General features: G+C 43.9%; 1 protein-coding gene across 5 annotated transcripts in view; it reads right to left on the bottom strand.

The window, feature by feature from the left end:
* The window catches only part of hcfc1b (host cell factor C1b), a 71,973-nt gene that overhangs the window by 49,789 nt on the left and 7,696 nt on the right, over nt 1-14,488 (bottom strand). For 2 of the 5 annotated variants that reach the window (XM_077553776.1, XM_077553786.1), the window contains exons 9-16: nt 14,229-14,374; nt 7,638-7,808; nt 7,341-7,568; nt 5,397-5,495; nt 5,171-5,333; nt 1,486-1,592; nt 1,289-1,424; nt 1,041-1,210 (exon numbers count right to left, since the gene is read on the bottom strand). In XM_077553776.1, the coding sequence (XP_077409902.1) occupies nt 1,041-1,210; nt 1,289-1,424; nt 1,486-1,592; nt 5,171-5,333; nt 5,397-5,495; nt 7,341-7,568; nt 7,638-7,808; nt 14,229-14,374 (1,220 nt within the window). The remainder of the gene's footprint in view (nt 1-1,040; nt 1,211-1,288; nt 1,425-1,485; nt 1,593-5,170; nt 5,334-5,396; nt 5,496-7,340; nt 7,569-7,637; nt 7,809-14,228; nt 14,375-14,488) is intronic. The other 3 variants (XM_077553805.1, XM_077553817.1, XM_077553797.1) reach the window with 3 other exon arrangements.

Here is a 14,488-nt window from a genome sequence, read left to right as displayed (position 1 = left end):
ATGTCGTCATAGCCGCTGCGTCAACGCTTCCAACTTCCCCGTCAACCTCGGAGTCACCATCATCATCGATGATGATCATCGTCGTCATCAATGTGCTCTTTAGCGTTGAAAATTCCCAACTGTGAGCTGCTTGCAACATTGTCCGCTTCCTCCTCCATCTAGCTCCGCCTAACGTATTCTACTGCCGCGTCAATGCTTCCAACCACGGAGTCACCATCATCATCATCATCGATGATGATCATCGTCGTCATCAATGTGCTCTTTATCGTTGGTCGATGCTTTTCGTCTTTGAAAAAAACGGCTCTAGCGTGAGCTGATTGCAACCGCCATTATGGCTTCTTCAGCCATTGTCCCCACAACACTCTAGCCCCGCCTCTCGTCTTCTGCTGACGCCCACCCGATCTTGTCAAAAGAGAGTCATCGCTGCCCTCTAGGGGCCAAAAATAGTCATTAGGCTCACTAGACATGCTTGAAACTTTCAGGACAGCTCCTTCCCTGCACCCGTTTAAAAAAATAAAAATAAAATAAATGGGTGGACGTCTTTTAACGTCTTTGGCGCTCCTCCGTAGGTTTTTGCAGAACATCATTTAACGTCTTTGGCAGTAAAAGAGTTAAAACGGATGACATTAAATGCAGTCAAATACAGTACTTCAAAAATATGGCATGCAATGTTAAAGCATTTATAAACATAAATATATACAGTATGTACATAAATGAACATGTATACATCGCAATATTTTGAATTAATAATGAATAAAAAATAATCTGAAGTTCTTTTATCAGTTTTAATTTTGCTGCTTTTGCTGATGTTTTAGAGTACCAGTATCGAGTTATTTTATGCAGGTATAGTTCAAAGTCAACATTTTGGTATCGTGACAACACTATTGAACATGATTTGCAAACCATTGCATTCTGCATTTATTTATATTTAACACAAAGTCCCAACTTAATTTGGGCTCAAGCAGCAAACGCTGCGAGGTCCCTTACCTTACTATATAAAGTTTCACAATCAGTACCACAGAGACAGACTTGTATCCAACCTGCTTGGGTCCAGCTGCAGCAGCAGCCGTCGCTGTGGTGACCTGGCCGGTGAGCGCAGCGATGGTCGCGAGAGTGGTGATGGGCGTGACTAAGGACGCATTTGTGTTGGTGGCCGATCCTGCCACCATGGTGGACGCACTTCCAGTTACTGTCCCCAGACTGGGTACACCTGTAGAGTCAGGCAAGACGCATCACTCTGAGTCCACGCGAGTACAATGACAGGGCAGCAGGAACGTTTTGTAGATACCTGTTGTTGCCTTGACAACCAGCGTGGTAACTGCAGGCTTGATGCCACTGGTGCCTGGTGACACCAGCCTGACTCCGCCCTTCGGGATGGTCCTAAGGATGGTACCAGACGTCCCTGTCGTCCCTTTCAACACCAGCTGGACACAGCAAGAGAAGTGAGATGCCCTCTTGTTTCCATTATAACAGAGCAGGTCTTACCTGTGTGACACCCTGCTGGCCAGCTGAGATTTTGGGGACCGTGGTGATGATTTTCCCAGCAGTCCCTGAGGTCACTACTTTGGGTGTAAGGAATGTGATTGGCCCACCTGATGGGGGAGGACCTTTAGTCAGGTGTGCACTGTTTCAGGGTAATTACGAAACAAAGACTGATTAATGCCACATCTGTGCTTCTTATTCAGTGAACTTTATTGACAATGTTTTTGTTTTATGACCGTTGCCATCTTTTCCAACGCAATGGGATTTTATCTCAATAAGCAGGGAGTAAGATTACTGACAGCCAACATCTTCCATAGCGTGCGTCACTGGACGCTACGTTCCCAAAACAAAGGACATGTGAACCACAACAACAGATAAGAGAGTCTGGTGCAGCTGGCTCACAGTCTTCCACACCCTGCTCTTCAGAACAGATTGGTTTGTCCTCATCTGCCCACTTCAAACACCGACCATCCAGCACCTCTGCACTGTCAGACACACTACTACACCACTACCAGATTCACTACCAAACTCACCCCCGCACTGTTCACCCTACGACTGACTCCCTACCGGATCTCACCAATAGGATGAACCATCTTGTCAATCTAAAAGTCTCCCTAACCAGCTATCTACTGATCACAGGATTTTGCCCATGCTTCCTCCAAGACTCCACAATCAGCTATCTACCAACCATCTGACTTCACAAAGCCTCAAGCAAACTGCCACCTACTTGCCGACTTCCATCTTTGTCTATGGAGAATCTCAACTACAGTTCGGTCTGATATGCTTAAGGTACAGACTGCGTATGCACTATAAACAGTGTGTGCCCCCAGAATAAGTCAGGACCCAATGAACCTAAGGAAACTTGCAGCATTCCTGTGATTACAAGTGGCAAAGTTGACAAAAGAAATGAGAAGACTAGCTTTACTCAATACTAGAGCACTAGTTAACAAATCACTGTTATTTCATGACATTATCATGTCATATGATCTTGACATATTTCTCCTCAGCAAAACATGGCTAACAGAAGGTTCCTGCAACACTGTTATGAATGAGGCAAAACCGTCAGATTTTAGTTTAATGAACAAATGCTGCCATTTTTAAATCACTCTTTCACTGTACAGAAATTTGATTGGGAGGTTTAATTCATTTGAATATCTCTGTCTTTTGGTAAAAGGTGATCATCATTGTAATCTTTTATAGACTTTCAAAACAAAAACTCATCTAGGAATGTGACTTTTTGGTCATAACTGGAGACTTTAACATTCATGTTGACAACAACTTGGATAAAAATAGCAAATATTTTTTTTACTATACTTGATACTTTTGGTCTCTCACAGCATGTAAAAGGTCCAAAACACAATCAAGATCACATTCTTGATCTCGTCATCTCTAAAGGTGCTGACAATTTATCTGTTGATGTGAAAGATCATTTCTGTGTGTTCTTGGAAGTACAACAATCCCAGAAGTTCAGAAAACCACTGTCTCTCTTAACCCATTAAGAGCGTGTGACCGCGCTTCTACCATTAAAGCCGGGAGTGAGTGACCGCGCTTCTCCCTTTAAACCCGGAAGAGCGGATATGTCATTTTGTTTCGTTTTAACGAATTCTTGGTCTCTTAGCCGATTAAATTCATCAGAATATACACGAGAAGGTGACGTGAGAGTCGACAGTGACATATTGTTAAGAAATATGTTTGTATACAATGAGGATGTTGAAAATGTTAACGGCTTTGTAACGGAAAGAACAACGAATAATTACCACTCGACCCCCCGAGGTTCTTACAACTGCGCTCAGTGTTGAAGGGAAATATATTTGAAGTTATATACCAGCAGATGTGACATTTTTATTTATTTATATATATATATATATATATTGACGGTTTATAATAATAAACGTAGGCTTGTGTGAACGGCACAGGTGTAATCTCTGAAATGTTTTTGAAATTATGTTTGCTTTAGTATTTGTTTCTTCTTCAGGAGCTGACATAATTATTTTTAATATTGTTGAATTTCCAGGAAAATTTCATGTTTTTGGGGGGTGACTCAAAAGTCACCCTTAGGTTTTAGAGGCATTTTTTCCCAGGCGCTTTAGGCCTTAATGGGTTAAAATAATAATAATAATGAAAAAAAAGGTAAGGAAGTACTTTGTGCCCATTGGAAATTTTCAATCTGATCGAATGGCCATGACATGTGGTGTCCCCCTCAAGGTGAGTCAGTCTTTGGACCCATGTTGTTCAGTCTGTATGTCACGTTAGGGTCAAATGCTTCAGAAAGCCAATGTTGACTATCATAGTTATGCAGATGACACACAACTGTATTTATCAATGTTCCCAAATGACAGCAGTTCAATTAACGTATTGTGTCACTCACTAGAGCAAATTAACAACCGGATGAACAAAAATTTCCTTCAGCTAAACGAAAACAAAACACAGGTCATTGTTTTCGGCAATAAAGAAAAGAGGATTGCTGTTAGAAAACACCTTGAGTCACTGGCTTTAGAAACCAAAGACCTAGTTCGAAATCTTGGGGTGCTAATACTCAGACCTTTACCTATGTGTCATGTCATCCCTTGTAAAGCACATTGAGTTGCCTTGTGTATGAAATGTGTTATACAAATAAACTTGCCTTGCCTTAATCTTTATAGTTTGTTCATTGACGCCACACACTGCATACTGTATGTTGGATATCGTATATCATGGAGCAGCAAGGTTGAAAACTCAATCATCATTGCAGCGCACCCTTTGTTAAGTTATCAGTCCGTCCGTCCTTGGCATCTCAACTACTTAGTCACTGATGTGTTTTATTTTGAAGGAAATTAGAGTATATCAGGGTACGCTCCACGTTTGCCACCGGGTGAAACAAGGAGTGACGAGGTAATTGCATTTGGTGAACCTGGCTATCATGCATAAATGTCCGTATACAAAAAAAAATGCAATCCCACAATTGTGCATGTGCCCAGCCCAGTGTCGCACATGATTGATTACAAAATGATCACAGTATCGCTTATCAAGGCAATGACGCATTATTTACATCTGCCGGTGGCTGCATGCTAGCGAGATAGCACTTCAGCTGCGATCATAGAATGGATTAAATGTTCGGAAACACTGTCTATTCATAAACGTCCTCAGAAGCAAGTAGTGAATTTCAGCATTTCTGGTTTTGGTTTTAATAGTGTTCCCTCACTTTGTGAATTTCCACCAAGTAGAGGTCTTTTTTTCTTCAATAACCGCTAATACGGTCTGTCACCTTAATGACCATAATTGACGCAAATAAAAATGCGCGATAGAGTGAATCCGCAATAAGTGAACTGCAAAGTAGTGAGGGACCACTGTATTATCAAATTATCTGGGAATCGAGATACAGTACATTTATTCGCCCATCTCGTCCAACCGGCTTTGATGATGGGAGCACCAGGTTTGGTTAGAACAAAGCTAGTTCCGTATTTTAATTTCAACGGTTCGTATTTAACAGTTCAATAACTATAGTCACGGGGGTGTTTTGATTCAGAAGGCAGTTACAGTTTATGTAGGCTAGGTCTCAAAAACACATACTGATGTTACAAGATAATAATGCTACGTCTTATTACTCATCTTGTCCAGGTCACACAAGTAAAGAGATTGTAATTGGAATGGTGTTAGCCCGGTGAAATAAATCTTCTTTAAAAAAAAAAAAAGTATTTTTTTTTTTTACCTGCACCCCCTTGTAGCGCAGACACAGGGATGGTCTTTATGATGGTGGCACCAGGTTTCGTTACAACAGAGCCAGCCTGCGGGCTGCTAAGCACAGTGGTCTGTTTGCCATCTGCAGAGGTCACCAGCTTCAGGATTGTTCCAGTCGGGAGTGTGCCCTTTGCCTAATGCACACAAACATTGTTAGAGTGCACTTAATAGCAGCAACAATAAACTCTAAAACACACCTGCAAGATCTGCGCGACAGAGCCGCTCCCCATCTGACCGGTCACACTTTGGACAGGTTTAGTCTGTAACACCGACATCACCTTTCCCAGATTGCTGATCTGAAAAAGCAGGAAAAGTATGATGTCATCAGTTGACTGCGCAACATGAGCAAGAAGATCAGAGACCTGACAAATTTTTGGTGGGCGCTCACAGCTTTCACGACCTGTAACTTCACTCATCCTGGTAAATATTGAGAAGAATCTAACACCATGATCAAATTGATTGTGGCAGACCACCACACATAAAGATAAAAAAATAAATAAAATGGCTATTTAACACTGAGTCAGGCCTGAGATTTAGCCAGCATGTGCCGTCCGAAAGAAAAAAAAATACCCCACATGATCGACTGCGTCAAAACGAAAACTCGGCATTGTAATGGGGAGAGCGAACGTACGGAAGATGTCTCACGATACTCGTTGCAAAATCATGATGTTTGAGTAGTGATAACGGTGCAGTCTTCTTTCGATTCAGTCACCAAATGATCGTAAAAGATCCCACGGCAGGTTCCCCGAAATCAGAAACAAACTAAATCCCCACAATACAATGTGAAATCCTCTTACAATAAAATAAAACGGGTTACGAAACACAGTCCACGTAGCAGTGATGACTTCTAACTTCGTGCACATTAACCGATCCACGATCCAGTCCGCGAGCGTCATCCTCCCCACAACATGTGAGAAAACCCAGGGGGAAACTGAAAGTTGTTTTACGTGAGCGGGGGCAATATAGTTCCGGTTGGTGCAGAAACAGGCACAATATTCGCGTTTCCATACTTCCTCGGGTCGCTAATGCTCTGTAGCAGCATGGCTCGTTAATGTTGCTAATGTTTGCTAGCATCAGCAATGCATGCTGCTATCGGTAAATGTAAATAATGCTGTCATTGGCTTTGGAGCGATGTTGATTATACTGTAACCAATTGTGTCACTGGCCGCATCGAGGATTGTGGAATAACTGTATGCAATTTGCATACTGCCATTTTGGGGGGGGGCGTATGGACACAGTGCAAATTTGAAAAAAATTGTCCGCGCCAATGTGGCGAGCGTGGGGAATATTTACCTCGCCACTCCCCATTTCACCTTGTCATTGGCGACGTGGCGAACGGGGAGCGCACACCCTGAGGGGATTGAATTATTTTACAGGGGTAAATACTTTGGTACAACACCGATACTCAACTCGAGTAGTCACCGAGCATGGTTTTGGAATGCTGGATGGAGCCTGAGCACCCGCAATTCAAATGCTAAGCCCAACAACTGCGAGGGTGCCATGCCAACCGCTTGTGCATCGTTAGATGGATAGATAGATTTAAAATTTATTTGAGCTGCATAAGGAAAGCTGTTTTTGGATTGTTCCTGACAGCAAGGCTTTATGGAGATTATGGATGGATGGATGGATGGATGGATAGATAGATGATAGCTAGCTAGAGAGCAGCAGTGACTAGTATTGATAACTGCTATCTTAAGCCTTTGGCGAAATTGAATACCTTGAAATTTGGCAAGTATCGGCCCGATATCAGGTACTCACCAGTGTTTCCCACACCATGTTAATACTTGGGCGGGCCACCCAAGTAAACTGGCCACCACCCAAGAAGTTTTCAAGCAAATTTATTTAAAAAATATATATATATTTTAAAACGTGTCACGACCGGATATACCGCATGTAATCTTAGTTTGCCATCACTTTGTGGCTTGTAAGGCTCGAAGAGATGTTCTAACAGGACTGTGACCTCGCTCCCCCCGCCGGAGTCCACCCACCCAAGTAGATTTCAAATCTGTGGGAAACACCGACTCACCTATCCCTAGTCTAAACAATTTAAATTGGCATACTGACAAGCTTGTTGTACCAGCTCACATTAAGCTAAAAACAGCTTGACAGGTCTGAAATGTACGTCGGGTGACATCACTCACCACAGCGCCACCCGCTCCCACGCCCAGAGGGCTGTTGACCAGTGTGTAGGTCTTGGTCACTCCCCCAACCACCGTGGTGACCACTTGAGTCTGTGGGGAGACAGTCACTGTTCCAGACTTGTGCACTGTGATAATTGGTCGGCCGCTCGTCCCGGGGCTTGAGACAACAGTTGCCCCGCCCACCTGAGCAGCTGCAGTTTTCAGGATACAAGTAGCAGAGTTGCTGACCTGCCAGAACAGAGCGTCAAAGAGAGGACTGCGTGTGCGTCAATGTCACGTGTACTATACAAAGTCTACCACTGTTACAGGAAGGCCGCCGGATGCAGGACTGACTGCCATGGTCTTCACAATGGTGGCTCCTGCCGGTATGTTGAGCACGGTCGCTGTGGTGGGTGGGATCTTACGGGTAGCTGCAGCCGCCGCTGCCAGTGCCGCCATACCACTCATTTGAGGACTGCTGCCGATTGGCTAACAGAAAATAAGAAGAAGGATGTCAATGTATTTCTCATATCAAGATACATGTTGCTATTGTCAGGGACATTTGCATCTTTGCCAAACCAAACACACGCCACCAGAAAGACTCCAGAAGTGAGACACACAAGTGGCCTTCAGTTTGCATTGTCCTTAAAGGTGTATTGTGCTATTTAAAAAGGTAATATTAAAGCTTTGTGTACATCTTGCATGCTCCACCAATGCCCAGATGAGTACGAAGCGCCCTGACTGTTTTACTCTGACTGCACCTATCAGCTTTTATCTTCCCTTTATAGTAGAGTGTCCAGACCCGCACACTCCACAGTTTCTTTGGGGAGTTTAAGCAGTTTAAGGACAAACCTTGTGGAAAATAGTAAAACAGGGGTGCTCAAGTTCGGTCCTCGAGAGCTCCTATCCAGCCTGTTTTCCATGTTTCTCTCTACTAACACACCTGATTCAAGATCAGGATCGTTATCAGGCTTCTGCAAAGCTTGCTGATCATTAGATTCAGCTGTGCTGCAGGAGGTAAACATAGAAAACAGGCTGGATAGGGGCTCTCAAGGACTAAACTTGAGCACCCCTGTAGTAAAAGAATCAACATAAATCCTCAACAATGCTTCTGGAGCTTCACTCTTCATACTATCTGTCTCGCTGCACAAAGCTGAGAACGTGTTGCGAGGGCAGAATATTAACCTTAAAGGAATACAAGACTTATGAAAAACTACCCAGCTATTCTTGAAATGGTTAATTCAACTTTTCCCTGAAAAAAATGCCAATTTATGTTGGGCGATTAAATTTTATAGCACTTTTTATGGATATTTTTGCATTAAATACAGTATCGGCCATTTTGGACAGTCATTTGATCATCGTGACGTGTCGTGTGCATAAGACACGCATATATGACATGGCCGCCAATGACAACAAAGCACTCACGGGGAATTATTGTGTCCCACGGCGGATATCAAAGGTGGAATTACGCCCTATAGCAAAGAAGCACTTCTTCAACAGCAGTACAGCCACAGAGGACTCTCCAAAGATTTGTGTCCACAGCCGAAAATAGCCGATAACTCATTCAGCCGGCCGGCTCTAAGTTGGGGACACTCTACAAGTTGCGTGTAGTGTTGCAAAGGGATACCGGTACGTCGATGTTTTGGCGTCAAAAACGGCTGGGTATCAATTTTTTTTAGCACTTAAAAAAATTTATACAAGACAGCCCGGCAACTCTGTTTTAAAGGAGAGTTACACACACACGCATGGCCGCCTGTCTACTGTTATACATTATTAACAATTTTAATTCTTTATTTCATATATTAACCATGTTGAAATGTTTTATAGATGTGTAGAGTAGGTGAAATAGTGTTGAACTCAGTATAATTTGACCTTAACCTTGTTTTTGTCTAAAAATTCCTTCTCAGTCATTTGGGCACACACATTCTCTTCGTGAGAACAGATTCCGCTTTGAGAGAACACACACACACACACACACACACACACACACACACACACACACACACACACACACACACACACACACACACACACACACACACACACACACGATATTGTTTTGGGAAAAAAGTACGAAAAGTACCCTGAGAGTATATTTTGTCTAAAAAAATGAACACAGCTGCGGACTGTGTACGAAAATAATATTATGTAACATATCGTGTGAGAACCAATCTGTTTTACTTATTCATGATGGGAGGAGAAATAGATTCTCTTACTGATTTGGATTCTTTAAAAGCTGTATTCCGCAAAAGAGGGGGCACACGCGCACCCTGGAATTCCACCTTTTACGTGATGTTCAGTGTTGTGTGACCGGAGATTCTCTGTAATAAATCATCCTTGCAAGGGCCTTTCCACAAAGAAGTCTCATCTCCAATTTTTTGGAACACGCAAATGATGAGAAATTATATCATCATTTAACACTACCGATATGTGGAATATCCCTTAAGCGGCACACCTCTTTCAGCATGTGTACACTGAAGCGATCGCTAGCCGTGCACTCCTCCTTGAGAAGCATAGCGAGCTAATTAAGGCTCACGCATTGAACACTGAAGTGCTGGCACGCATTGAACACTGAAGTGCTGGCACGCATTGAACACTGAAGTGCTGGCTGGCCGTGCACTCCTCGTTGAGAAGCATGACACGCAAAGTGTCATATGGAACTTTTTTCTTACTGGCCGTCAGTCACAGCAAGAGCAAATGTTTTTCGCGGAGAAGCAGAAGAAAAAGCAACAGCCACTCCTGGCAATCACTCAAGGTACGTTCAATAAACAGGCACACAGTAGGAAATCACAGGTATGCATAGAAAAAGCCCAGATGACTGACAAAGTGACAGGTTGTGACGCATTTTTTTTACACTTCCCTTCAAAAAAACAAGTCTAGTGTGAATTATTTTGTTGTATTTGATTACGCAGTATTTGATTACGCATTAGACTAACTGGGAGCGTAATGGAGAAGAGCAGAGACATGCACGCACACGCAAGCAAGGTTACATTGTGTGCCATTGTATTTCCAATATTTAAAACGGATGACATCAAATGCAGTCAAATACAGTATTTCAAGAATATGGCATGCAATGTGACAGAACATACAGTATATACATAAATTAACATGTATACAGCCTAATATTTTGAATTAATAATTTAAAGAAATTGGGCTGCTTTTGCTTATGTTTTAGATTTTTGTCGGGGTACCGTTTCAATACTTAGTTTTAAAATGCACCTTCTTCAAAACTATTAAGTGCATTTGACTGTTTAATAATAGAGGATTTCGTCTTTGTGCTTGGAGTTTTTCACTCTGGAACCGGAGCCATATTCATGAAATTACTGCATAGCTTGCCAATACGATTGTCATTTGTTCCATGCTAGTAAACATAGTAACATAACATCACAGCGTTTCAATATAGAACGGACTGTGTAAAAATAAGTCAGTTAGCATGATAAACAAGTTTTACCTTTGCATTACGAGGAAATATTGTCCCCTAGTGCGAGCGTAACATCTCGTCCCGGAGACTCAGCCAGCGACAAGCTTTTGAATCAGCACCGGTGTAAGGAGAAGAGACGGCATTGACTACATGATGATATAGGTCGTTTGTAGTGAATTCTGGCAAACTCTGCAATTTGATTAATTTGATAAAAACAGCAGGCAACAGAAGGTAAGGGGCTGTTTTCAAACTAGCGATCTCCAACTTAAGTAAATGCCGCGCTCTATGAGGCCCGACTAAATGTGCAACTTCAACTGACAGGCAACCTTCGGTTGAAGTAATAGATCTCATGGCTCGATGAGCAATAACAACTTTTAATTTGTGAAAAAGCAGTTGCTAAGTCACTAAGTCGCTCCGGGTCACGTTCATTCAACAATCATTTCCTTCCGCCGTCCGTCATAAGGCAGTCACGTGATGTCGGTGCAAATGGTCAATTGTGACAACACTAGTTGCGTGTTACAGAGGCTCAAATTACCAGTCAAGTCACCATTGACATTGTTCATTCTGGAAATGTAAGTTGTGGACGGTAAACATCCGGGTAACTTTTACTCTGACAGGCCAGCTACATGTGTGCAAAGCACGCTTTAGCCCACATTAGAAAAGGTCACCCCCCAATGCCCAACCTCCACACGGAACGACATAAAACCTGATGTGTTGAGGATTTTACTTTGTTTAGAATTGGCGCAGTAATTGCGATAGAAGACAGCCTTTTTCTTGGCCATTACATCAGCAAACTTCCATTGAAATGAATGAAGGCAGCTGTCATTTATGTACGTCATCACGATCACCAGGACAATGCTATGTTTTTATTTTGATACTTAATCGGTTTTGAAAGAAAATTCAGGGGATAAGATGCCAGAGATATTTGCTCTTTTATTCTTTATACACAATGCCTAATTCAATACTGGAAAATTACTTATTAGTGGTGTGTTCTTTTAACCACAAAGCACTGATAAGACAAAAAACTAGTTAATCCATCCCTGCATTTATTACCGCTTATCCGGGGTCAGGTCGCGGGGGCATCAGCATTAGGAAGGAAACTTCCCTCTCCCTAGCCACTTCAACCAGCTCCTCCGGCAGGATCCCAAGGCGCTCCATGGCCAGCCAAGAGACAGTCTCTCCAGCGTGTCCTGGGTCGTCTCCGGGGCCTCCCATCGGTGGGACATGCCCGCAACACCTCTCCGGGGAGGCGTCCAAGAGGCATCTGAACCAGATGCCCGAGCCACCTCAACTGGCTCCTCTCCATGCGGAGGAGCAGTGGCTCGACTCAGACTCCCTCCTGGATGACCGAGCTTCTCACCCTATCTCTAAGGGAGAACCTGGACACCCTGCGGAGGAAACTCATTTTGGGCGCTTGTATCCGGGATCTTGTTCTTTCGGTCACGGCCCACAGCTCGTGACCATAGGTGAGGGTATGAACGTAGATTGACCAGTAAATCGAGAGCTTCGCCTTTTGGCTCAGCTCCTTCTTCACGACAACCGACACGCAACCCTTTCCCGACTGAGGACCATGGTCAAGGATTTAGAGGTGCTTATATTGATCCCAACCGCTTCACACTCGGCTGTGAATCACTCCAGTGAGAGTTGGAGATCACGGCTCGATAAAGCCAACAGCACCACATCATCTGCAAAAAGCAGAGATGCAATACTGAGGCCACCAACCTGGAACCCCTCAACGCCACTGCTGCTCCTAGAAATTCTGTCTAAAAAAATTATGAACATAATCAGTGACAAAGGGCAGCCTTGGCGGAGTCCAATCCTCACTGAGAACGAATCCCACTTACTGCCGGCAATACGGACCAAACTGACATTGGTCGTACAGGGACCGAACAGCCCGTATCAAGGGGCTTGGTACCCCGTAGTCCCGAAGTATCCCCCACAGGACTCCCCGAGGTACACGATTGAACGCCTTCTCCAAATCCACAAAATACATGTAGACTGGTTGGGCGAACTCCCATGCAAACCTTGAGGACCCTGCCGAGGGTGTAGAGCTGGTCCACTGTTCCACGGTCGGGACAGAGATTCGACTTCCTGACGGACCCTCCTCTCCAGCACCCCTGAATAGACCTTACATGGGCTGAGGAGTGTGATCCCTCTATAGTTGGAGCACACCCTACGATCCCACTTCTTAAAAGGGGGGACCACTACCTCGGTCAGAAAATCCAGAAGCACTGTCCCCGATGTCCATGCGATGTTGTAGAGGCATGTCAACCACGACAGCCCCACAACATCCAGCGCCTTAAGGAACTCTGGGCGGATCTCATCCACCCCCGGGGCCTTGCCACCGAGGAGCTTTCCAACCACCTCAGTGACTTCGACCCCAGAGATAGGAGAGCCCACCTTAGAGACCCCAGACTCTTCCTCAAAGGAAGGAAATGTAGTTAAGCAGTCATAATTATTAGATCATTTGAGTTTTTTTTTTTTTAATATATAAAGTAACAAAAAGTTAATTTTAGTAACACAGACAAAATGTAGATGTTAAAATAAAAACATAATTTGATTGTCAAAGGAGTCATTTTGTAATCAAACAAAAAAAATGTATAGAACCAAAAATCGGCAAATGAAAATCAAATCGATCTTGAGTGAATCGTCACTAATGTGGACTGATCATGTTGCTTTCGTGTGAATGCGCAGTCCCCCACCCACACCACCACCACCAAACCGCGCCTTGTGCACGATCGGAACCGCGGGGTCTGATCCGAACCGACCACGAATGAATAATGATCCGTCGCACCACTAGTTGGTAGAGGCAGAATCCTACATCAGCCAATCAGAAGCTGTGGTACTTACAGACTCACTTGCAAACTATGAGTTTCTCTACTGTGCATGTCGTCTTGTCATTTCCAGAACATTTTCAACCGCCGCGGAACAGTGCAACAGATGTGAGCTGCCCATGGAACAGTTGGCATCTATGTTAGTCTAGTACGCCAAATGTCCTCTACACATTTTTCAACTTATCCCTAACAGCGGAAAACATGGGAAAGGCGTGGCGGCCGTGGCTCAGAGTGTAGAGAAGGTCGTTCAGTAACCAGAAAGTCGGCTGTTCGATCCCCACTCTCCCCAAGTCATGTGTCGTGTCCTTGGGCAAGGCGCTTCACACACGTTGCCTCCAGTGCTACTCACACTGGTGTATATGGAAGGTGCGAATGTTTGGTGGTATTGTGAAGCGGCCGTAGGCAGCCACGCTTCCGTCAGCCTGTCCAGGGTAGCTGTGGCTACTTAAGTAGCTTACCACCATCACAGTGTGAATATGAGTGCATTAATAATGTATCAATTCCATTGTTCTTTATTCTTTTGAGTGTCTAGAAAAGCGCTATATAAATACGATTCAATATTATTATCAAAATACGGGATACGGTCAAATCACAACATTTGGCATCTCTGCTCATATCAAAATGACACCATCCAAAGAGTGAAAGTCCACTTACTGTGGCTTGCCCAACCTGGGTGGGTACCATCATGCGAACACCTGCAGAAAGTGTGGTCACAGCAACTGGATGTTTGGGTGTGGCCTGTCGCACTGTGACAATGGAGGCACCACTTGTGGCTCCTTGAGTGGCCACCTTCAGGACAGCTGTAGAAAAAATACCCAGGTGAAGAGGAGTCAGTGGCACCTGCTCTATAGGCCTCAACTCAACTGGTGTTGAAAAGTTCCCACATGAACGCTTAAATAAAGCTCAGTCATATA

Source organism: Vanacampus margaritifer, chromosome 1 (assembly GCF_051991255.1).
Source record: "Vanacampus margaritifer isolate UIUO_Vmar chromosome 1, RoL_Vmar_1.0, whole genome shotgun sequence".
NCBI classification, from domain to species: Eukaryota; Metazoa; Chordata; class Actinopteri; order Syngnathiformes; family Syngnathidae; genus Vanacampus; species Vanacampus margaritifer.
The sequence above is the reverse complement of the archived record's forward strand: the minus strand, read 5'-3'. Positions and strand labels throughout refer to the sequence as shown.